Source organism: Callithrix jacchus, chromosome X (assembly GCF_049354715.1).
Source record: "Callithrix jacchus isolate 240 chromosome X, calJac240_pri, whole genome shotgun sequence".
Lineage (NCBI taxonomy): Eukaryota > Metazoa > Chordata > Mammalia > Primates > Cebidae > Callithrix > Callithrix jacchus.
In genome coordinates, this window is record NC_133524.1 from 41,464,454 (window position 1) to 41,488,884 (window position 24,431).

At 44.7% G+C, this 24,431-nt stretch overlaps 2 protein-coding genes across 7 annotated transcripts; one reads left to right on the forward strand and one right to left on the reverse strand.

Annotated features, from left to right (window-relative positions):
• Positions 1 to 956: 956 nt before the first annotated feature.
• CXHXorf38 (chromosome X CXorf38 homolog) lies at positions 957 to 22,987 on the reverse strand. Of its 6 annotated transcripts, XM_078363104.1 has the most exons (8): positions 22,733 to 22,987; positions 22,435 to 22,569; positions 17,113 to 17,152; positions 14,868 to 14,987; positions 12,956 to 13,105; positions 12,483 to 12,662; positions 9,290 to 9,449; positions 5,676 to 8,832 (listed from the first exon to the last, which is right to left on the reverse strand). In XM_078363104.1, exons 2-7 carry the CDS (start codon positions 22,512 to 22,514, stop codon positions 9,291 to 9,293), a joined length of 729 nt encoding a protein of 242 aa, XP_078219230.1. In that variant the 5' UTR covers positions 22,515 to 22,569; positions 22,733 to 22,987; the 3' UTR covers positions 5,676 to 8,832; position 9,290. The 6 variants fall into 6 exon arrangements, with proteins under 6 accessions (XP_008987397.1, XP_078219230.1, XP_002762839.1 ...); XM_008989149.5 differs by lacking the exons at positions 5,676 to 8,832; positions 17,113 to 17,152 and adding an exon at positions 957 to 4,533; XM_002762793.5 differs by lacking the exon at positions 17,113 to 17,152.
• On the forward strand, positions 2,889 to 3,347 carry MPC1L (mitochondrial pyruvate carrier 1 like). Its single transcript, XM_035289383.3, has one exon. It carries the CDS (start codon positions 2,937 to 2,939, stop codon positions 3,345 to 3,347), a length of 411 nt encoding a protein of 136 aa, XP_035145274.1. The 5' UTR covers positions 2,889 to 2,936.
• Positions 22,988 to 24,431: the final 1,444 nt, after the last annotated feature.

A 24,431-nucleotide genomic window follows, 5' to 3' on the forward strand; every position in this document is an offset into this window, starting at 1 on the left:
CACCTCCCCGTTCAAGTGATTCTCCCGCCTCAGCCTCCTGAGTAGCTGGGACTACAGGCGTCTGCCACCACCAAAAAAAACCAATTTTTTGTATTTTTAGTAGAGATGGGGTTTCACCACGTTAGCCAGGATGGTCTTGATCTCCTGACCTCATGATCCGCCCGTCTTGGCCTCCCAAAGTGCTGAGATTACAGGTGTGAGCCACCATGCCCGGCCTGTTTCATTCTCATGTTTACTCCTGGAATTCAGCCACCATACTATGAGGAAGCCTAAGCACCCTGTGGAATGGTCCACATGGAGAGAAACTGGCCCCAGTTAACAGCCCCAACTGAGCTCCCAGCCAATAGCCAGCATCAACGTGCCATGTGAGTGAGCCATTTTCAAAGTGGATCCTCCAAGCCCCAGGCTGAAATATCCCACTGGCAATGCATGGAACCGATGAGCTATCCCTAGTAAGTCCTGCCCAAGTTGTAAATTTGGGAGTAAAGGAAAAGATAGTTGTTCTAAGCCACTATGTTTTGGGGTAATTTGTTGTACAGCAAAACCTAGTTCAAAACCTATTTGATCACCTATGTGAGACAATCTGTAAGTACTGAAAGCTGTGGACAAGGAGGAGTAGCTTCTATTTCTTTTAGGGCATTGGAGCATTTGGCAGTGTAGGCCTAAAATGTCATTCAGTACATGCTTGCTGATTCATTAGTTCAAACTTATACTGACCTGATTTACACTAGTATACTAGTCACCCATATTCGGAAGCTCCACATTTTAAAAGGGTTATCTAAAAATTATGCCACCTTTTTTTTAGAGTAATGGCTATACTATATATTTTTAAGCCATGTTTGTAAAATGTTTGGGGTATAAATGAACACAGATAATGAATATTAATTTTAAAGGTACAATGGGCTTGTGTGTAAATCACTACATAAAGCATTAGTACTTCAATGCATATTCAATTGCTTTTCAACAGTTGTTGTTTTTATTAGAAAAATCAGAAAGCATTGAAAAAATAATCACCAGTTTTGTCACTAAAAAACTTTCATCCACAGATATCAAAACTATTAGGTGAAAAACTGTTGGAGAGGCCAGGAGCAGTGGCTCACACCTGTAATCCCAGCACTTTGGGAGGCCAAGGCTGTCGGATCACCTGAGGTCGGGAGTTCAAGATCAGCCTGGCCAACAGGGTGGAATCACATCTCTATGAAAAATACAAAAATTAACCAGGAATGGTGGCAAGCGCCTGTAATCCCAGCTACTAGGGAGGCTGAAGCAGGAGAATTGCTCAAACTGGGGAAGTGGAGGTTGCAGTGAACTGAGATCTTGCCACTGCACTCCAGCCTGGGTGACAGAGCGAGACTCCATCTAAAAAAAAAAAAAGTGTTGGAGAATAGAATATCCATACACTCTCAAGGCGGCTCTGTGTGGATTTTTTGAAAGGAACAGGTAACTTTACAATGGAGAAACCAGGCAGATAACTTCTTAACCAAGTGGCCGAACTTAGTATCACCAATGTTGGAACAAAGTGACATCATGTGCCTCGCATTGTGATGCACTAAGAATACGACATCACCTGTGAAGCTGTTTTGTCAAAAATTGTTTAACCTAAATCTAATGAGAAAACAGACAAATCCAACTTAAAGACATTCTGAAAAGCAACGAGCTTGGACTGTTCAAAAATGTCCATGTCACAAAAGACAAAAAGCTGGGGAACTCTTCTAGATTAGAGATTAATCAAAGGGGTTAACTAAACTTCAATTTTGATTGAATCCTTATTTCCCCCTCCCAACAAGAAAGGAAAAAAATAAGCCATAAATTTAAATATGCTCTGCATCTTATAGTGCCATCCTAAATGTTAATTATCTGAGTGGGTTACTGCATTGTGGTTAAGTAGGAGACCATCCTTGTTTTTAAGAGACAGATGCTAAAATGTTTAAGGTGAAATGTCACTGTGTCTTCAAGTAACAGCCAAATTGTGTAAGGACTAAAATTCTGAACCTGGTTGAGGAATTTTGTATCAACATCTAGTCAACACTGTCCGGGGACTAGGTAGAACAAGCAGTTTTCCTTCGCACGGCTGAGAAGCAGGCAGCCTGACCCTCTCCTCCCCAGGCGGCACGTGTAAGCTCAGCACTTAAAAGCAGCTGCAGCCCTTGGGGAACGAAGGCTGAGGCTGTGGTTCCATTTCTGCCAGAGGACACACACGTGCACCCATGCTCTGTGCACTTTACATGGAAGATGCAAAAGTGCAAGGGTGAGGCTGCACACCTCCCCTAACCCCCACAGGAACTTACGACAGCGGGCCGTGCAGAGAACTTTACAGCAGTCACGTCCGCCCGAGGGCAAAGCCTTGCCCTTTCACTCCCCACAGGACAGCAGCACCAGCTGTTTGGAACACTTTACGGCAGTCAGGCAAAGGTGCGAGGATGAGGCCACGCCCCTTCACCCTCACAGAACAGCTGCACGTGCTTCTGGAGCACTTTACCTCAGTTATGCAAATGTGAGGGCAAAGCCATGCCCTTTCATCCCCACAGAACAGTGGCATGTAGTCTGGAGCACTTTATGGCAGTTACATGAAGGTGCGAGGGCAAAGCCACGGCCTTGTACCCCCGCAGAACAGGAGCCCGTGCTGTCCGGAGCACTTTAACGGCCTTTAGGCTAAGGCGCGGGTGATGCCACGGCCTTTGACCCCGACAGAACAGCAGCACGTGCTGTCCGGAGCACTTTACGGCAGTCAATGCCAAGGCAGTAGGGTTAAGCCACGCCCTTTCACCCCCACAGAATAGCTGCACGTGCTGTCCGGCATACTTTACGGCAGCTACACAAAGGCGCGAGGTCGAGAACGTCTGCTGCGTCAGGGTCTGCTGCCGTTACGGGACTTTGCGCTGTATCTCATTGTGGTCTGGCTGTTGGTCCGTTGGCACACCTACGGCTATTCTATCATGGCTAGGATGGCGGCACTGTGGCAGAAGACCAGAAATTACTTCCTGAGCAAGGAGTTCCGGGAATACGTGACCAGCACTCACTTTTGGGGTCCCGTGGCCAACTGGGGCCTGCCACTGGCTGCCTTTAAGGACATGAAGGAGTCGCCGGAGCTCATCAGTGGCCGCATGACTACTGCGCTCATCTTCTACTCGGCGATCTTCATACGCTTCGCCTACCGCGTACAGCCTCGAAACCTGCTGCTGATGGCGTGCCACGGCACCAACGTGGTGGCTCAGAGTGTGCAGGCCAGTCGCTACCTACACTACCGCTTCGGCGGCGGCACCAAGGCCGAAGCCGGCGACCCTCCGGCTACCACCGCCGCCGCTGCCACCAGCCCCAGTTCCCAGCCCCCGAAACAAGCTTCTTAAGAACTGAGAGGGCCTGATCGCATTTCTGCGGGTCACAAGCACTGAACTGTTACTCTTCCTGAAAAAAGACCAATGAAGACTTCGGTTTTGACTCTAAAACAGTGCAAATCTGACTTAAACCTGCAGTTTGGTTGATAAACAAATACAAGATAGCATTGAACTGAAGTCGAGTGTTGCCTCTTTTGTAAACTGGAAATGTTATTTAGAAGGGGAGGGTGGATTAGCTGGTCTTTCTCTTCACAGGACCCGCAACTCAAGATAGTTTATGTGGGGGAGGAAGACTTTGAATGGAAAGCACCTCACACTATTCACTAACTCGTAGCTTTTTTGTTTTAAAGCTCTCTTGGGAACATGTTTTTGTTACTTGCTTTGGGTGTCCAAGGCAAATAGGGTTGCTTAGTATCACACACGACTCAGAACTTGGTGCAGTCCCAAATCGGTACATCAAAAAAGTCTGGGGGCTATTTCTACTGAGGGAAATGTTTCGAAGTGGGTTTTAAATGAATGTCGTGAGATACACTGTAGATTTACGGAGTCCGTAAGAGAACCTAGGGTCCCTTGGTGACGGAGAGCAATTATGGAATCAGCCATGGAAACAGGATAAACAACTCTGGGGACAATTGCCGTCAACCCTGGATTCTAGACAAATAGGTAAAATGACAAAATCATTCTTTCCTCCTTTTCTTATCCTTAAAAACGGGAAATGGCAGTTTGTAAAACTGGTTACCTATCACTCTGTTGAATGCTAGCTAGAGCTGGGGGTGAAGGTCAGCGGTCAACAGCGGCAGCTCGGAGTATTCCACTAGGAATCCTGGGGGTTCCTATGGATTAAGCACAGAGCTGAGAAAAGGGAAACGAGAAGGGTGGGGTGATGGGGCAATAGGGTAAGGCCATTACCCACATGGCAGAGGCTGCCCTCTAAGATTTGACTCAAAATTTCCCCCTGCCCCTGGAGGATGCAGAAAGTTCCAGAGTGTTTGCTGGTGAACCCCAAAGTAGGTATTCAGAAGTGTCTGAACCCTGATTTAGGTAAAGCTTTCAAATACAAAGAAATTTAAAAGCACTATCAAAGATTCTGAAGAAAAAACAGGCACATTGGTGGAATTCTGAAGATTCCCCTGTCTCCTGTGGCATTTAAGCAGAAGTCCTCTTTGTGGGCAGTCTCATGTGTTTCACGGCATTCTGCCTGTGGGGGCGGGGGGAAACAAAGTATGGGGAAGTAGTGTATTAGTTATCTATAGCCCTGTAATCACCGCAACACATAGTTTAAAACAGTTATCTGATGTAATTTCTGAAGGTCAGGAATCTGGGAGTCATTTAGAGGGGGGCTTTTGGCTCAGGGACTCTCAGCTGTCAGCTGGGGCTGCAGTCTCTGAAGATTTGAGAGGAGCTGGAAGATCCACTTCCAAGCTCACTCAGTTGTTCTGTAAGAGGCTTCAGTTCCTCATCATCTGGGCCTCTCCACAGGGCTGCTTGTGATGTGGCTTCCCTCAGAGTGGTGTTCCAAGAGACAGCCCAATATGGAAGTTCTGGTCTTTTATAGCTCCATCTTGGAAGTCACATACCATCACTTCTGCTGTGTTCACATAAAAAAAAAAAATCTGGTACACTGTGGGAGGACAATATGAGGATGTGAAGCAGGCACTGTTAGGGGCCATCTTGAATGCTGGCTACCACACGTGGTGCTAACGAATTCTCATGCCTTTCTGGGAGTCAGTAGAAGGTAAAGCATGTAAGTTTGTTGCCTACCTTCCCAAAGAGAGGTCACAAAATGCCGTTTACAGTGTTGTGGTCATTACTAACATGCATATATCATAGAGCATGGGTTTGAGAAGCAGAAATCTCTGAAAGATAATAGTTGATCTAAATGTTTTAGATAATTCAGACTACAATGAAGTATTAAAAACCAGTTCTTAAAGTTATGAAATAACTTTATATCCATCCACTTCACTAATGATTTCATGAGTAGAAATTAATATATTTTTAGGTTACCTTACAATATGCATTTTGTAATTTGAGTACATTTCAATAAAAGGCCACTGTCTGTTGAAGACATTTCAAAGTAGGAAGGTTTCTAATTAACCTGGTGAGGGAAAAGGGGGTAATCTCTACTGATAGTTTCCTATTGCCCTATACTTATAATTTAGAGGTCAAAATGATTTGAGAAAATATCCAAAAGATTGCAACACCTCCACAATAATGCAATGCTCCACTTACGCATCTAATTCATAATCTGCCCACCCAACTAAGAGAGCTAAACCCATGTTGCCTAGGATATTAGTGTTTAAAGCCAAATAAGTAAAGCTCAGGAAATGCGACACAGCCAGCTTGCAGTTTGAATTTATATTTTATTATTTTGAAATTCAAACTTTTAATTAAAAACATTTCAAAATACACCAGTACGTTTGTTGTAAAAATTGAGGCTATAAAATAGAGAAGCCAAATTCCTTCTAACTCCCCCCCACCTCAATTCCCTTCACGATACAGCGGAAAAAAAAAAAAAAAAAAAAAAGCAAACAACTTTCTAGACCTCTACTATTCTAAAACACAAAGAGCATTACAGCATGCCATGCATTGCTTTGTTTTGTTTTGTTTTTTTTTTTTTTGAGATGGACTATCCCTCTATTGCCCAGGCCAGAGTGCAGTGCCACGATCTCAGCTCAATGCAACCTCTGCCTCCCCAGTTCAAGCGATTCTCCTGCCTCAGCCTGCCGAGTAGTTGGGACCACAGGTGCATACCACCATACCCAGCTAATTTTTGTAGTTTTAGTAGAGACAGGGTTTTGCCATGTTGGCCCAGGTGGTCTCAAACTTCTGACCTCAGGTAATCTACCGCACTTGGCCTCCCACAGTGCCAGGAATGCAGGCACAGCCACCACCCCCAGCTGCTATGCATTGTTAAACCTCTCGATCACTGCATGGCTGCAGTGCAGCCAACTTCATTCTTTCCAACAGTTGCATAAGATCCTGTAGTATGAACATGCTACACTTTAACAGCGCTGCTATACACATCTTGCTGTGCACAACCTTGTGCCAAGGTGCACAGCTCTGTTAAATAGGACATGAACAGGTTGATGTCTCTATATAGGCTATATTGCCTTAAAGCCCTCTATGGGGCTTTAGAAAGTTTTCGGAACTGTATCTTTATCAGAGCGGACAAATCCAGTAAGATGACAGCTTGTACACCGTCATCCATACCTTACACATCCTTATATTTATATCTACTTCAGTGGCTGGCACATGGTGGACCCTTGACAAAAGCTTGTTGGATAGATAAGGAGAAACTAGCTAGATACAGATAGAAAATGGAAGTGTTCATAACCCAAAGTTCCTAAAATTTGAAATCAGATCTTAAATTGGTTAGTGAATCAAGATTCCATTTGATCTCAAGTTTTGAAAATATTTCACCAAGTTTCTGAGTTTGGAAGAGTTGTGAGATGAACGAAATTTCTTCTTTCTTTACTGCTGAAGTCTTCTCAAGGAATTTTATGAAATGAGGAAAGAAAATGTAAGACAAAGACTAAATACTATCTGACAGATTAAAGCAGGAAGTTACAGGCACATTTGCATTCATCTGGGCTTACAGAGTTATATTAAGTGAATTTTAACATAAAATATACACCAAATATGCCCCAGGCCTCCACCCATTCTACAGAGGACATCCTTGGTGGGTGGGTGGAAAGGCACTGGAGCACATCTTCACTGGGCTTAGAATGGAGCCCTTCCTGCAGGCAGTGAGGCACATGGCAATTCTGTTCCTGAAGGTCCACAGCCAACTTGACCCAGTGAAGTACCACTGGCCTCGGAAACAAGTAGATGCAGGAGAAGGTGAAAGTGAGGCTGACTCCACAGACCGCTGCCTACAATGGGGCATTCATTGAGCAGTTTGGGAAACAAGCAGGAGGAAGTCAGGAACGGATGACTTCATGGGTAAAAGGTATAGAGGAAGCATGAATGAATGTGTGAATTTGTTGAAAGAAAATGTTGTCTTTGAATTTCCACAAGAATGTTGCAATTTCCTTCTTAAATTTCGCAACAAAGGACCAGGCTTAGTTAACAGGATAACTAACATTTAGGTCTACAAATACTCCCACACTAAAAGAGGACCCTTCAGTCAAATATTCACTGAGCATGTGACAGCCAGGCTCTGGGATTGTCCTTTTCAAAAGTGTACCATAAACAAGCTGGCAAGTGAGAAGCTCCCCCACTCCTGCCTGACATCCCTGCTTGTGATGCTGGCCTGGGTCCTGCCTGTTCACTGGTCCCTCGAGTCACCATTCTCCAGCTCCCCATGGACCAGCCTAGGTCTACCTCCTTGCCCTACTGCCTTAGGCTACTCCAACCTTGTGGTAACAATTTTGGGGGGTTTTCTTGAGAGATGGTCTTGTTCTGTCACCCAGGCTGAAGTGCAGTGGCATGATTATAGCTCACCACAGCCTTGACCACCTGGGCTCAAGGGTCAAGTAGCTGAGTAGCTGAGACTAACGGTGTGTGCCACCACACCCAGCTAATTTTTAAATTTTTTGTAGAAACGGGATTGCGCTATCTTGCCCAGGTTGGTCTCAAACTCCTGGGCTCAAGTGATCCACCCACAGTGCTGGGATTATAGGCCTGAGCCACTGCACCCAGTGGCAGTAACATTTCTGTACTAATTGGAAATGGCTAGAAAATCACCTTTCAGGCAATGTTTCTTCTTGCTTTCTTCTAAAAAGGAAAGATTTCTAGCCCAACATTTATATCCCAGCGCAGCCTTGGGCATCCTGGGTGAATAGGAATAGGACTTGCCTGCCAGTGGGTAGAGCACTCTGGGTGAGCCTCTAGCACAGGCCTGGCCAAACACAGTCTTTACTAAGTTAAGCAGCTACAGTTTAGGACCAGAAAAGAAATTCACCTTTTAAACAGCAAAAAATCCCTGGATGGTAGCAAGTTGTTTTTTTTTTTTTTTTGGGGGGTGGGGGCTGGCAGATAAGAGTCTCACTCTGTTGCCCAGGCTGTAGTACACTGGCACACTCTCAGCCTCCCAGGTTCAAGTGATTCTCCTGCCTCAGCCTCCCGAGTAGCTGAGATTACAGGCACACGCCACCATGTCTGGCTAATTTTTTTTTTTTTTTTTTTTTACTAGGGATGGGGGTTTCACCATGTTGGCCAGGCTGGTCTTGAACTCCTGACCTCGGGTGATCCGCCCACCTTGGCCTCCCAAAGTGCTGGGATTACAGGCGTGAGCCACTACGCCTGGCCTGGTAGCAAGTTTTGGCATAAGAGTATCTAATATTTTTTGACTGCAATAGATTATACAACCCCAAGTTTATGAATATTGAAAAAGTTCCAAAAGAGTCAGAGCAAAGTCCAGGACAAAACAACAAAAATTCCTTTTTGTTCGGGTACAATACTCTGGTAACTTTTTCCTTTTGTACAGAAAAGGATGTCTGAGACAGAAGCCATGCTGACTTTCACAGAACATGCCTGATTTTGGTTGACGGGCAACCTAAAATGAAAGAGAATGCTTTAATTTTTTTTTAATTGAGGGGAAAAAAGTAAAATGCTCAAGACAGTTAACTCATTTTAACAAGTTCTCCTTATGGAAACTAATCAATTGCTATTAATGCCACCGTAAAAGCTAGGCATCAATGGCATCATTTTAAGGCAGAAATGCTTTTTGATTATGTTATAAAGCTGATTCATTTAATTCTAGACCAATGACTTCAGGTGTATTTGGCTAAACAAAGCTCCCAGGAACTGATGTCGAATTACTTCCCAGACGTGAGAACCATTAATTAGAGAAAGAACACAAACCTCGGTGTCCTTTCTTTGAAACAATAAGGACAAAGGCAAACTTCCTGTTAGACTGCTGTGTGTTCACGATGGCCTCACATGAGAGAACAGACATGAAAGAGATGAGGCGATTCTGTCCTTCTTTAACACCATCATCTGCCTGAACTCACCTCAGGCCTTCCTGTCAGGTGTCTGGCTCTCAGGTTCCTTTGAATCCAGTTTTTGATGTAGACAGAGGCTGTCTAGCTTCTGCAGATCTTCTGTAAGGCCATTTCTAAGATCCTCATTGCTTCTCAGAAATTCCTTCACCACTTCTAGTCGATTTGAGAGCTGCAAGAGGAAACCATGCAACGTATAGCTTAGACAGTTTTGTAGCAGATTTGAAATTCAAACGAAAAACCTACTAGCTCCCAGTCTGGCTCCTACTCATGTGCCCAAGAGACAGAAATCTTGGCCATAGGCATCTGTCCACAAGTTAACGCTTGAAAACAAAAACAAAACAAACCCTTTAAAGCAAAGCATCCTCCAGTCAAAAACTAGTGACCCAGGATAAACGGTTCTGGGGGTACACAAGGGGGTATTTGCTTGTCTCCTTCCATTTTTTTGTGCTTTAAAACTTCCTGCCTTTACATGAAAGGGCTTCATTTTATACATACACACGTGTATGTGTACAAATAAATAAAATGCCCTTTTCTTTTGAATTCTGTACCTGAATTATTAAACATATACATGGATATATACATATGTTCATATAAATATATAAAAGTGTGTGTGTGTGTGTGTGTGTGTGTGTGTGTGTTGTTTTTTTGAGACAGAGTCTTGCTCTATCGCCCAGGATGGAGGGCAATGGTACAATCTCGGCACACTTCAACCTTTGCTTCCCGGGTTCAAGCAAGTCTCCTGCCTCAGCCTCCAGAGTAACTGTGATTACAGGAATGTGCCACCCTGCCTGGCTAATTTTTGTGTTTTTAGTAGACACAGGTTTTTGCCATGTTGGCCAGGCTGCTCTCAAACTCCTGACCTCAGGTGATCTGCCCGCCTCAGCCTCCCAAAGAGCTGGGATTACAGGCATGAGCCACAACACCCAGCCGCATGTATATGTATTTAATAGTAACAAATATACAGGTTCAAATCTCAAAATCAACACAAAGGTGTAAGATAAAAAGTCAGTCCTCTTTCCATCCCTACTGTTTAAACAAAAACAAGAAACAGGTCTTGATAACATTTACAACAAAAATCCTGGGGTCATAATACAATCACTGTTTTTCCTGATCCCAGATTCACATTTTTCCCTATTCTAACATCTCAAAGGAGAAGGCATGTTAGCATTGATAGTGTCTTGTACTAAATTGGCAGCATTTTTCTTCTTTCTTAGAAGTAACTAAAATACTGGTATGTTTTACTATTGACAGCAATTTTAGATTCACTGAAATCTGGTCTTAATAAATCCTCTGACTTTGGCAACTAACCCTAAATAACATGGATAATCATATAGGATATGAACTTTCAGAAGATGTCAAATTTAATATATGTAAAAACCTGACCTCCAACTTTTTTAAGATAACATGTAAATTGATCCTCACATTTTGATTAATCGAAATATTATAAGAAATGCCATGGTCTGCCGAAGAGAAAGCATGAAAAATGAGAATTTATCAACTCTACCTAGAGAATTTGTGACCCAGAGGACAAGCCAACTAATCCCTACTTCCTTTCAGTAAAACAGAGATAATGGGGGTTCAAAATTTATAGCTGCCAGCTCCTCAGAGATGTAAGATCTGCAGCACAGCAGAGTGGAAGCCACAGGATCAGAACCGAGAGACCTGCGGGCCAGCCCTCAGCCCCAGTGCAAGCTCCATGGGGCCCTTGCCTCACATGCAAAGCAGGGGATATGATAAGATGACTGCCAGGTTTCCTTCTAGCTCTCAACTGACACAAACTCCTGGCCCTAGCTTCTGAAAGCAGCATCAGCAGAAAGAAAACTGGGGCTCTAATGGCATTAAAAAATAAAACCAGATGAACTGAAACACATGGATTTAGAAAAGAACAGATTTAATATTCTAATTCATCATTTTAAATACCTATGGGGTATACCATGGTGGGCACACCCAAAAAACCAGGGGTACCAAGTCCTTCTGCTAAACGGGCTCACCATGCTGAATAAAGCATCTGGGTCAACACTGGAATAGTTAATACAGGCATATTTACCTGCAAGGAGCACGGCTCCATGAATTTGTATTTAATAAACCCTCCCTAGGTTTAATAAGGTAACCAGCAAAACTACTTTCCTTGGACAAGGAGGAATGGAGAGGTGAAATGATTTTTCCAAGATCTCCTGGTGATCTAGAAATCTAATCCAGCCAGTGCTAGAATATTTCTGAACCTTACTGGAATATAATTCTACCACTGTTAATTTCTTTTATACCTTGGATGTGACATGGAGATTCATTCCTCCTGTACTTGGGAGTTTAGACCATCATTAGCCTGCAGGTCTTAAACTAGAAACGTTGATGATCCTTCAAACACTCCCCTCCCCTCCTTCTCCACCCTTTTCCAGCCCCATGCCATGCTCCAAGTAATCTCCCTGGCCACCAAGAACCATCAGCTCTGCCCAGGCACTGCCTCCAGAATCCAGCTCCTCTACAGCCCTAGTTTTTGTTCTCTCTCACCTTCACATGACTCCAAGAGCCTTCTGGGTAGTTGCTAGCCACTCATCCAACCTCCAGCTACCACAAGAGTTAACTTTTCTAAAAGCTACATCTGAATATCTGATCCTATCACTCTTTCTTGACTGCTTTTTGGGAATGAAGCCCAAACCCTTTGGCATGGCCTAGGAAACCTTTCGGCATGTCGCTTCAGCCCACTTTACCACCCTCAAATCTGCCCATAGCTCCTGTGTTCACCTGTCCTTGCCTAGGCTCAGACTATCCTTTCCCGCCTTTGCAAGTACTGTGCCCTCTGCCAAGAAGAACCTTTTTCCTTGCCAATTTGTGACTCTTATTTGATTCTGTGAGCCGCAGCTCAACAGCACCTTCTCGGCAAAATCTTTTTTGGCAATCCCCCTGACCAGCAGAGAATGTCTGGAGCGTTATTTTTTTTTCAGAATTTTATTGTAGCCCTTACTACATTTTTCCACTTTGTGGCACAGATTAGGCACTCAAATGTTTGCTGTTTGCTGATTAAATGAAAATATTTGTTAAGAGGTAATATTAATCTGTGCCCAAAGCATATTCACACTTCTGGAAATTATTTGACTTATAAATCGAAAACACTATTGGTTATTTGCTAAGATGAGCTACGCTTCCTCCCCACCATCTTTCTTTGTGTTGTTTACTCACAGAGGATATAATACTTTTCTTTTACCTCTTCAGGCAACAGCTCTTGCTCTTCTGCTTGAAGATATATCTCTTGAAGTTTCTCCTTTAGTAACTGCATTTCTATTTCATTGACTTGACTCTCACTCAGGTAAGTTCCCATTTCACATTCACACCCATCTCGCTGATCTTCCTCAGGGATGTGAACAGCCCAGTCAGATGTCAACAGCTGAGAGGAATGCCATACAAATATATGAACTCATTTCATAAAAAAGGCATTCCACTGAATTACTCAAATAATTCATAGTTAAACATAATGGACTGGATCCATATTAATAGTGCACTGTGACCACAGAAAAGCTTCTCAGCCCAGTGTAACTGCAGATTTCATATCAGTATTCTTTCCCCCTGCTTACATTCTAACATTTAGGTTAAATCTAATAAACTTCAAATTTTAAATGTGTGGCTGTTCTTTTCTCTCCCTTCATTCTGTATGCCAGAACTATTAAACATGATTTTTACCTGTTCTATTCTGGAATATACTGCCACAATGTCTGGAATGTTCTTGAATTCATCCAGAAAATTTCGGATCTTCATCTGAAAATCGCGAAGCCACATAGAAGATACTTTCATCTCAGAAGAGTGCATGATCTCATTACGACATTTAATTACCTGCATAAAGACAAAAACATAAAACGCTTCAAAGTCAAACAATGGGGTAAACTGAGATCTCTGACCCCTCAAAAAACTCACAGAAAGGCTTTCTTAATTACAAAATCAACAAGAGCAGTCTTCAGATGAGAAGGGCTGGAACTTTCTTGGGATCATGGGCATAATCTGGCATGTACTTGTATCAGAGTAGAGGATACTTCACCCCTCCAGCCCCCCAGGTCAGATCCATATTTAGTTTCATCCTGTCTAGAGGACATATGCCAAGATGTGAAGTTCTCCCTGGGTCACAAACTGAAATGCCTTCAAGGGTCAGGCAGGTAGCCTGAGGGAGGGTGGCTATGTGTAATAGTAAGGGGTCATCTCCCTACTAAAACTGGTTTGGAACAAACTGGAGAGTAGAGGCCCTATCTGATTTTTCATGAGAAACTGGAAATTTAGATATTTATGACAACTAATTTGAAATTCTAAAAAATCATGCAGGACAAATACATGGCAATAAGCCAGATTTTGGCCACAGGATTCTAGGAATAAAGAGACGGCTCCTGGGCAACAGCTGTGTTTTCTCCCTCACTGAGTCTCTGGAGCAGATTTCCAAGCAATCCAGAAGTTCCTAACATAACCTGTAGGTACCTGTCGGTGTTGTTGAGGCTTGAGGGGATGTTCAATCCCCTGCCACATGAATAATACATTAGTCAGGGTAAGAAATACAAATAAGCCTCCAACTATCCTTAGCCCTTGAAGTCTTATGGCCAGCTGGATATTACACCGTCCCCCAAAATCCCTTAACTTAAATCAACCTGCCAAAGAGCAAGCTCATCGGCTCTGGGTAGACCCACAGGATGAAGCAGACAATAGGAAAATCTTTTAAATACTGTTGGAGCACCAGGAAGCTGGGTCAAGGGAGTTTCCTGATGTGGAAATCATGATGAAAAGAAAATAAACTTTGGCCTCTACCTTTAGCAAAATGGTCCTGTCTAATCATGTATTAATATGTAATTCATATAGAGCCTCCACCGTTTGGTTAAAAGATATCAAAGGGGTCAACTACTGTGACAGTCCTTTGTTTCTGCTGCTGTCATAAAGGGGTCTCAATCCTGGTAGTTGCTGGCATGCTGACAAATGATACATGCATTTTCTCTACTTATCGTAAATAATCCAGCTATAGCTATATACTCTTTCCAATGATCTTCAGGGTAATAAATGTATGAGTTGTTCTCTGGTGAACTAGAGGAAAATCTGAATTTCCCAGAGGAAATCTAACAAGCACAGTGATCTATTCTGACACTGTTATCCATCAATGTTCACATTTTCTTCAGTTCCATATCATTTGGTCTTGCAGCTGCTTAGTCAATGAAATTTCAAAAGGTAGGATTCAGATGTTGGCATACAACAGGCAGAATGATGCAATGTTCTGTATTTTTTTTAAAAAACAAGAAAAATTACTTCCCTGTTCTGTTTATGGCAGAACAGGGAAGAGATTTTTGGTTCATCTACTTCAGTAGCAAATGGCACAATGAGTTGTCAGGAAACTAATTCGAGAGAACTGAAGGATGAGTCTCTTGATTGCATTTGCACCGGGGTTCTTGGACATCACAGAAGGTACACATGATATGAGCCCCACTAGCTTGCTTAGCAATGCCAACTTTGACCCCAAGTCTATTTGTACACCACTGTTCTGGGGAGTTCCTGTGTGTTCCACCTGCATGGCTGGCTAAGCATACCCAACTGACTGGGGTATGGTTTTCAATCTGACAGCTCTTACCTCTGTGACTTTCTTTCGATCAACCACGAAGTGATCGCAGGAGTTGATGAGACTTAAAAGAGCAACCGCATCACATTCCTCAGGTCCTCGTTTTTCTGCTAGTCCTCGGGGCATGAAGGCCTGTAGTAAGGGAGGGAGGAGGGGGACCTGAGCCTCTTCCAACTCTAGGAGCTGGAAAGGCAATGGTTACTTGTCTACTTTCCAAATGATGACTGAAATTCTCTTACGCACTGAGGTTTCAACTTAGAGCCTCATGTGCCCAAAATGCAAGTAGGAAAACAGTGTCACAGCTAAGCCTTGGCCAAGGGCAATAACTGAAGGGCTGTACTATCCCTTTATTAGAGACACATGATGTAACTGGCTTTCCATCCTGTCTTAATGGCATATAAACAGAAAGCATGAGTAGAAGGCACCTTTTTTCTTTTCCTTACTGAAATTTCAATGGCTGAGTTGTTAAATAAAAAAATTTAAAAATAAAATAAAACTGGACACTTTCTGAATGACCTGAGTAAGTTCAATATGGAAGTATTACATTAAGAGTCTGGGCTTTGGAGTGCAAACTGGGTTCAAATACCAGCTCTGTCATTTGCCAAGTGTGACCATGGTCAAGTTACTCTCAGATTCCTCATCAGTAACTGGGGAATAACTGTCCTTATCTACTTCAAAGGATATTGTGAGAATGAAATAAGGGAATGCAGGTACAGCACAGTATTGGGCACATGCTAATAACCAAGACATGAATGTTGGGAATTATTACATAGATGGTGCAAGGTGACTAGGACCACATAGGAGTTACAGATGGAATCCCAGGATGAGATACTAGACATACCAGAAGGGCCTCAAGCTAGCAGGATCTTGCCTTTAGTAAGATTTTATGGCACAGACTCCCAAAATGGTGTTATGGGAAAGCTTGGGCGTATTTCTTTCCTGAAGTATTTCTCAATTTATATCAGGATAGAACAACTTTACTAGGCTAAGAATCTCAAGGATACACTCCTGCCAAGGGACTAGAACAAAAAGTTACTTGCAATAAGAATTCTACATAGGCTGGGCATAGAGGCTCATGCCCGTAATCCTAGCACTTTGGGAGGCAAAAGCGGGAGGATCACTTGAGATCAGGAGTTTGAGGCCAGCCTGGGCAACAAAGTGAGACCCCTATCTCCATTAAAAAAAAAAAAAAAAAAAAAAAAAAAGGCTGGATGCAGTGGCTCATGCCTGTAATCCCAGCACTTTGGGAGGCTGAGGTAGGTGAATCAACTGAGGTCAGAAGTTCAAGACCAGCCTGGCCAACATGGTGAAACCCCATCCCAGCTACTCGGGAGGCTGAGGCAGAATTGCTTGAACCGGAGGTGGAAGCTGCAGTGAGTCAAGATTGTGCTATTGCACTCCAGCCTGGGCAAGAAGAGCAAAACTCTGTCTCAAAAAATTAAATAAAAATAAAAAATTAGCCATGCATGGTGGTGTGTGCTGTAGTCCCAGGGACTCAAGAGACTGAGGCAGGAGGCTTGCTTGACCCCAGGAGTTCAAGGTTTTTACACCACTGCACTCCAGCCTGGACAAGGAAGCAAGACCCTATTTTTTTTAAAAAAGTCTTTAAGAGACCTGTTCCATCGAAAACACATCTCAATAGGCAACTACAATGCCTCCTACAGGGCTGCTCATGAAAGCATTATGAAAAGGCTGGGTAAGTGCTCATGTATGCCAAGGAGAGTCAGGGCTACATTCCTGATGGTGGCTACATTCCCGAGCCTCACATAATTCAGAATTTTGTAAAGCCTGGCTGGCCGCTATCAACAAGTACAGTAGCCAGTACCATCACTATCTTTCTGTGCCTTAATAGCCATAGGCATGCTGACCCTCTGAAAGAAGTCTCTTATGGGCCAGGTGCTGTGGCTCACACCTGTAATCCCAGCACTTTGGGAGGCCAAGGCTGGCAGATCACCTGAGGTCAGGAGCTCAAGACCAGCCTGGTCAACACAGTGAAACCCCATCTCTACTAAAAATACAAAAATCAACTGGGCGTGATGGCACGTGCCTGTAATCCCAGCTACTTGGGAAGCTAAGGCAGGAGAATCACTTGAACCCGGGAGGCGGAGGTTGCAGCGACCTGAGATCACTCCATTACACTCCAGCCTGGGCAACAGAGTGAGATTCTGACACACACACACACACACACACACACACACACACACACACACACAGTCTATTATGGATGCTACAAAGGTTAACAAAGAAGCTAACTTACCACAGGCAAACTAATGCCATGAAACTGAAGAAAAGAAGCTCTGAAAAATACAAAAGAACATTAGCTGGGCATGGTGGCACATGCCTCTAGTACCAGCTACTTCAGAGGCTGAAATGGGAAGATTGTTTAAGCCCAGAAGGTGGAAGTTGCAGTGAGCCAAGATTGTACCATTGCACTCAAGCCTGGGCTGCAGTAAAAGACCCTGTCTCAAAAAGGAAAAATAAAAATAAAAAATAAAATGAACTGCTGAATTCAGCTATTGCTGGGAAGAAAATGCAAAGTTAGTAGGGTCTTAGTTACCTCCAAATCAGGTGTAGTTTTTCTTTTTCATTATAAGGTAGGTCCTGTCTGGCATTTTCTCACCAATATAAGCCAACCTATTCCATGTTAAAGTTTTCGTTTTGTTTTGGAGAGACAGGGTCTTCCTGTTACCTAGACTGGAGTACAGTGGCACAATCACAGCTCACTGCAGCCTCAAACTCCCAGGCTCAAACAATCCTTCCACTTCAGCCTCCTAAGTACCTGGGAGGATTATAGACATGCACCACCATGCTTGGCTAATTTTTTTGTATTTTTTGTAGACATGGGGTTTTGCCATGTTGCCCAGGCTGACCTTAAACTCCTGGAGTCAAGTGATCTGCCTGCTTCGGCCTCCCAAAGTGCTGGGATTACAGGCGTAAGCCACTGTGCCTGGCCTTGTTAAAATGTTATTTTAGTAATTATTCCCTTTCTTCAGAACTGGAAGCCAACAGGGAGGCTCTGCTGCTTCCTTGCAGTGAAAGCAGGGTCTTAAAATTGTATTGCATACCACTGTGTTCCACATGCCAAACGTACAGCAGTGAGAAACGTGTTATTGCCTCTCTCTATCCTCCACTGTCTCTTTGCTGAGTAGGAAATGCGGTTGGAAAATAAACAAAGGCCCAATCGTGCTGGGCCTTATTGGCTCTGGAAAGGTGTGGGGTTTATTCTAAGGCTATCAGGAAGCCATCCAAAGGTTTTAGGCAAGGGTTATAGAACAACCTAATTCCCATTTGAAGACTGCACACCCTGCTGTGTGAAGGACCAACCACAGATGCTCAAAGCAGCAGAGGCCCGGTAGGAGAAGGTAAGAGCTGTGATGTGGAGATGGAAAAGACAATTCCAAAAGTATTTTGCAGGTACAAACAAGGGGAGGGGGGTACTGAGAGGGAAAGAGATGAAACAAGAATGATTCTGGAAAGTTGGTAATGGGGAATGGGCATAGGGTGCAGGGTAAAGACAAACAGTTCTACTTTAGAACTAAATAAAATGTGCTCCATAGGTGATGGAGTGGAGGGGGCAAGTAAGCAGTAGGATGTGTACATCTAGAACTCAGAAGAGAGGGCAGGGCTAGAGCCACCAATTTGGGAGCCAGTTATCATTTAACTCCACAGGCCTGGGCAATGTCACCAGAGAAGAGGGGAACAGAAGAGACCCAGCCCTGAGTCCCGAGGAAAGCCAAAAGACTCCCAGAAGGAGGCTGAGCAGGAAAAGCCAGGGAGATGGGAGGAAAGCCAAGAGGGTTTTAAGAAGAGCAGCCAGTAGTGCCAAATGCCTCCGGGAGGTAAGAGAGACGAGGCCAGGGAACTGAAGGTGATAGATGCAGTGGAGTGGCAGAGGCAGAAGCCGAGATGGAGTGGGTTGAAGAAGAAGTGGGAGCAGAGAAGAGAAGAGGCGTGAAACCTCTTTTTTGAGATGTTCTGCTGGGTATGTATATGGGAGGCAGTTAGAGAAGCGGGGAGATAGCAGGAGAGAATGGATCAAGGGATATTTTTCTCTTTTTTTCTTTTTGTTTTCTGAAACAGGGTCTTACTCTGTTACCCAGGCTGGAATATAGTGGTGCCACCACAGTTCACTGCAGCCGCAACCTCCTGGGATCAAGCAATCCACCCATCTCAGCCTCCTAAGTACCTGGGATTACAGGCACACACCACCAGAGCTGGCTAATTTTTTTTGTATTTTTAGTAGAGATCGGGTTTCACCATGCTGGCCAGGCTGGTTTCAAATTCCTGACCTCAAGTGATCCACTCACCTCGGCCTCCCAAAGTACTGGGATTATGGCATGAGCCACCACATCCAGCCACATCCGGCTAATTTTTGTTATTTTTTTGTGGAGACAGTTATGGGGTTTCCCCACATTGCCCAGGCTGGTCTTGAACTTCTGAGCTTAAGCAATCTTCTCACCTCTGCCTCCCAAAGTGCTAATGATAACAGGCATGAGCCACCATATCCAGCCTCTTTTAAAATCTTATTTTCCAAGTATTTATTCAAGTGTTTTTAAAAAACAGCTTTCTTGAGATATAATTCACCCATCTATACATTACAATTCAGTGGTTTCCAGCATATTTACACAGAGGTGTGCAACCATCACTACAGTCGATTTTAGAACATTTTCATTGCCTTAGAAAGAAACCCCATACCCATTAGCTATCACCCCTCGTTCCTCAAAGTCCTGGCAACCACTAATATACTTCTGCTTCTGCAGATTTGCCTATTCTGGACATTTCTCATAAATGGAATCAAAACGGAATTTATAAAATGGACATATCACATAAATATGTGACTGGTTTCTTTCACTCAGCATACTGTTTTCAAGATTTATCCACATTGTAACATGAATCAGTACTTCATTCCTTTGTTACAGGAAAACAATATTCCATTGTATAGAGACACTACATTTTAAAAATTCCATGCATCAGCTGCTGGGTGTTTGGGTTGTTTCCACCTTTTGGCTATAATGAATGGAGCTGCTATGAACATGTGTGTACACTTTTTTGTATGAATTTATGTTTTCATTTCTCTTGGGAATATACCTAGAAGGGGAATTGCTGGGTCATGTGGTAACTGTTTCTTTCTTTCTTTTAAAAAAATGAAAATAAACCATGGCTCTATTAAAACTTTTTCTATAGTGATGGGAATAAGCTGCAAGAGAGAAAGAGTGGACAGGTGAAGTCTCAAAGGCCTTGAGCAGGAGAAAAGGGATAAGATCCAACACAAGAGTAGAGGTGTAAGCAGTAAGAAGAGACACACCCTTCCTCCTTTGTAGCAGAAGGAAATAGATGGTGCACATGGAGATAAGCTGGTGTTGGCAAAAAGAGGAAATAGAGTCAGCCCTCCACCATCCATGGGTTCCACACTCATAGAATCAACCAACTGTGGATGAAAAATTCTCAGGAAAAAAAAATACAGAAGTAAAAATAGAGATTTTTAAAAAATATAGCATAACAACTATTTACATAGCACTTACATTGTATGAGGTAGTATAAGTAATCTAGAGATGATTTAAAGTATATAGGAGAATGTAAGTAACATGCAAATACCACATACATCATTTTATATCAGGGACTTGAGCATACCTGATTCTGGTATCCTTGGGGGTCCTGGACACAATACCCCATGTATAAGGAGAGACAACTGTGTATGTCCAGGGGCCTCCATCAACTCTGTGAAGCATGAGCAAGGGCGGAGGAACGGGAGCGGGAAGAGTAGTAGTCTCCAAAAACAGACGCCTAGTGAGAGATGTGGCCAGACCACTGGGGCTCATGATCAAGAATGAAAGTGAAACCAGTCAGCTCCCTTGTGAGATTCTTTCCCACTAAGCAGAAGCAGACAATGTTGTCATCAGGACTGGAGTTGGGCCAGGCAAGTTCAGAGAAAGGAGGAAAAAAAGCTGAGATAACAGCAAGGGACTGATTATAATGACGGGTCATGGAATCTGGGCTAGCTGAGGTGACAAGGGCAGGCAGGAGGGCGGAGGTTGCTGGGTACTGAGGAAGCAGTAGAAGCCTCAGAGAGGCAGAAGTAGTATGGGGCCCAGGGTTGGGGGCAGGGGCGTGTGAATAAGTGCGCCAAAGGCTAGCAGGATGTTAGACACTGAGACTTCCTGTGCTGACAAAGTCCAGGGTGTGGGCATGCAAGCGGGAGGCTGAGGGGGAGTGGAGCAGAGGATTAGAATCAGGAGCCCAGAAACTGAGAGGATGGGTTGGACTAGAAGTCTGCAGGTGACAGCAACCAAGAGGAGCAGAGAGTAGTATAAGGATTCCAATGGTGTGAAAGCAGCAACGGAGACCACACAGATGAGGGACAGGCATTGTAAAGGGCAGAGTTTTCTTTCTTTCTGTTTTTTCTCTTTTCTAGGTAAAAGTAGAAGGCAGCAATGCTATGGTTACAGTGGAAAAAAATGGGGAAGAAGGTGTAGGTGTGGTGGGTTTACTGGCTCGTGATACCCAAAAGTCTGGGGACCGCTGATACAGTTTAATTTTTTAAGACAGGGTCTTGCTCTGTCACCCAGGCTGCAATGCAGTGGCATGATCACGGCTCACTGCAGCCTCAACTTCCAGGGCTCCAGCAATCCTCTCACCTCAGCCTCCTGAATAACTGGGACTACAGGTGCGTACCACCAAGCCCAGATGATTTTTGTATTTTTTGTAGGGAAGGGGTTTTGTCATGTTGCCCAAGGTGGTCTTGAACTCCTGAGCTCAAGTCATCCTCCCACCTTGGCGTCCCAAAGTGCTGGGATTACAGGCACGAGCCATTGCACCCGGTCCCAATGCCTTTCATTTTTGAGATTGGGGAGCACAGGCTGGCCCAGTGTCACACACAACAGCTGAGCCAAGACTCAGATCACCTGCTTCCCAGGCACTGCTCCTTCCCAGTGCCCACTCTGTGCCTGCTGATAACTACTGGCATGTAGATTGACTGCCAAAGTCAATGTGTGTTAGGAAGCCACTTCTGGCTGTCCCTCTCCATCCCTTACTGAGCAAAAAAATCTCCCACTCGGTCCACTTAATAAGTGACATTACCAGGATCTGAAGACAGATCGGGCTGCCTACCCCATTCCCAGCTCCCCAAAGTGCCTTTGGCTGGGCACTTAAGGTCCTTTCTATTTTAGCCCTAACTTCCCTTGGCTTACTCTGCCTTATGGCATCCTTTAGCCAGAAACAGCTGATGAGCTGTTCAGTGAGCCTACCCTCAAACAGACCACACAAGAGTCTCCCTCCCTGCCTGTGCTCATAACGCTCGCTCTACATCTTGCCCCAGCATCTCTTCTAGAAATCTTTCCTGTAACTTTCAAAGCAGGGACAACAAACTCAAATGCCTTCAGGAAGCAGATGGGTAGAAGAAAGCTTCTACTTCACTAAGTTGGGTTGGGTCCCCCATATCAGCCCTGAACCTCCTAGACCCTTGATCAATCTCTCTTTCTGTATTTGTTAACGAAGCCCCGGCATCCACAAGACCAAATAGCCACCCCAAGTGCTGGGTGACCCGCCACCTGCTCCTTCCATCCCGGCCTCAGGCGCTTACCTTGGCCACCTCCCAGGCGTCCACGGGCCAGAGGCCCGGCCGGCAGTTTCCCCAGTGCACGTCTCCATTTCTGTTGACATGATGTCTCAAAATCTCCCGTTTCCACTCAGCGCACACCTCACACTGTGGCTGAAACTACAGGGGGCGGCGGTGAGGAGGTGCCCAGGAGGGAGGGGCGTCGCAGTTGGCCCCACCTCGCGGACGGAACTGGACACTTGCGCTCTGGGTCTGGGACAGGAACCGGGATGAGGGGGGGCGGGCTGGGGGCAGAGGTCAGGGCCTGGAGCCAGGTACTCACCTGGCGGGCGCGCGGACTGCACCGTGAGCCGCCGCGACAGGCGGCGCGGGGCCCCAGGCCAGAGATTGCAGCAAGTAGGCCGCGGTGGAAGGAGAGTACCTCGCGGCCGACGAAACCCTGCAAGCAGCTGCGCAGCAGAAGCAGGCAGTAGCCCGCCTTCACCCAGTTCTTGTACTCGGCGCAGTTAAGGCGCGCGGCCAGCTCCCACAACACCATGTCTCACTTGGACCCAGGAGGCTGCGGGGAGGGGCGGACGGCAGTGCGCAGGCGCGAAGCCTGGGAGCTGCCCGAGGCAGCGGCCCCTGCGCCTGCGCAGCGCCTGCGCGGCCCCTGCGCCTGCGCGGCCCCCACCAGGAGGCGGGGTTGGCAGAGACGGCGGCGCGTGACACCGAACCCGGGGCGGGGCGTCTTGACATCCGGGCACGTCGGCTCCACCCTACTTAGGTGACGTCTGATGTCAAAGAACTTTGGTGCTTGCGGAAGCAGCCACTCTGAAACCTTTAGGCCGTCTTTGTCCCCTAGACTGAGACCCTGCCAGCATCCGATTCGACTTCCTCTCCCAATGTACGGGCACTTTTTTTATTGTACCGATGTACAAGGTGCTCAGGGCACATTGCTTTAATCGCGTATACAATTCTATAGTTACTGGTTGGTTCCTAAGCCCACACACCAGCTGTAGCAAATTGCGGTATTAGTGAACCGTGACTTCGGGCAGCCTGCGGAGTGCCAAGCTGACCCCAATCTCAAAATCCCCCACCACTGGATCACCTAGAAGGGGGCGTTTGCCTGTTTAGGGCAACACATCACTTGGATTCTAGAGGGTTGCACACCTGAGCTTGGATAAGGGCATCCTGAAGCACCCAGCAAAGGTCAGACGATAATTATCTAGTAATTTTGGTTATATGATAATTAGTGCTCCTTGCACATGGAAGTCTGATTTAAGTTCCAAAGAAGTGCCACAAAGGTTAGAAGGCATTGGATTGTCAACTGCAAGTGACAAGTCAGGTCAGTTTTAGTTGTTTTTAGTGAGCTTTCTGAACTTGGAAAACATGTCAAAATTGTGTGTAGTTAAAAACCTCTGAGGAAATAGTCTAAACGTTAAACCTTCCCCTGACTGTGGTTCACAGCAAAAAAAGCCCAGTGTTTAGGAGCACCAGCTCACAGTCAAACTGCCCTTCTTAGCAGTTTGATCTTAACAACCTTAATTTGATCTCAGGCAAATTACATTTCTCTGGGCCTCCATTTACTCATTTTCAAGAGGAGGATATTAATAACCTACCTCATTGGGTTGTTGTGAGGATTAAATACACATTGAAATATTAAGAAAATGTCTAGCACATAGCTCTAATACTTGCTATTATTTTATATTGACCTAAATGTGCCCTTTCACCAATCAGTTATATTTCTGGACAAGGTATTTTAACAAATCACTGGCCACTTGGAAGTGGAGGCAACTTTCAGAAAATTGTGAGCGTACCATGGCGCACCTCCTGGAGTTGTGCAGCACAGTGCTGGCTGCCCTCTGCTAATTCTGTTTTAATAATCTCAATGCTAAATCCATCCTAAGTAAATTCAAATCACATCATTAGACACACTGTCCATTCTCAGACCAAATGAAAAAAAATTCCACAAGAAAACAATGAAATATATGTTAACATTTTCCCTCTGTGTCCCCTAAATGTAAGTTCTCTTAAAATTT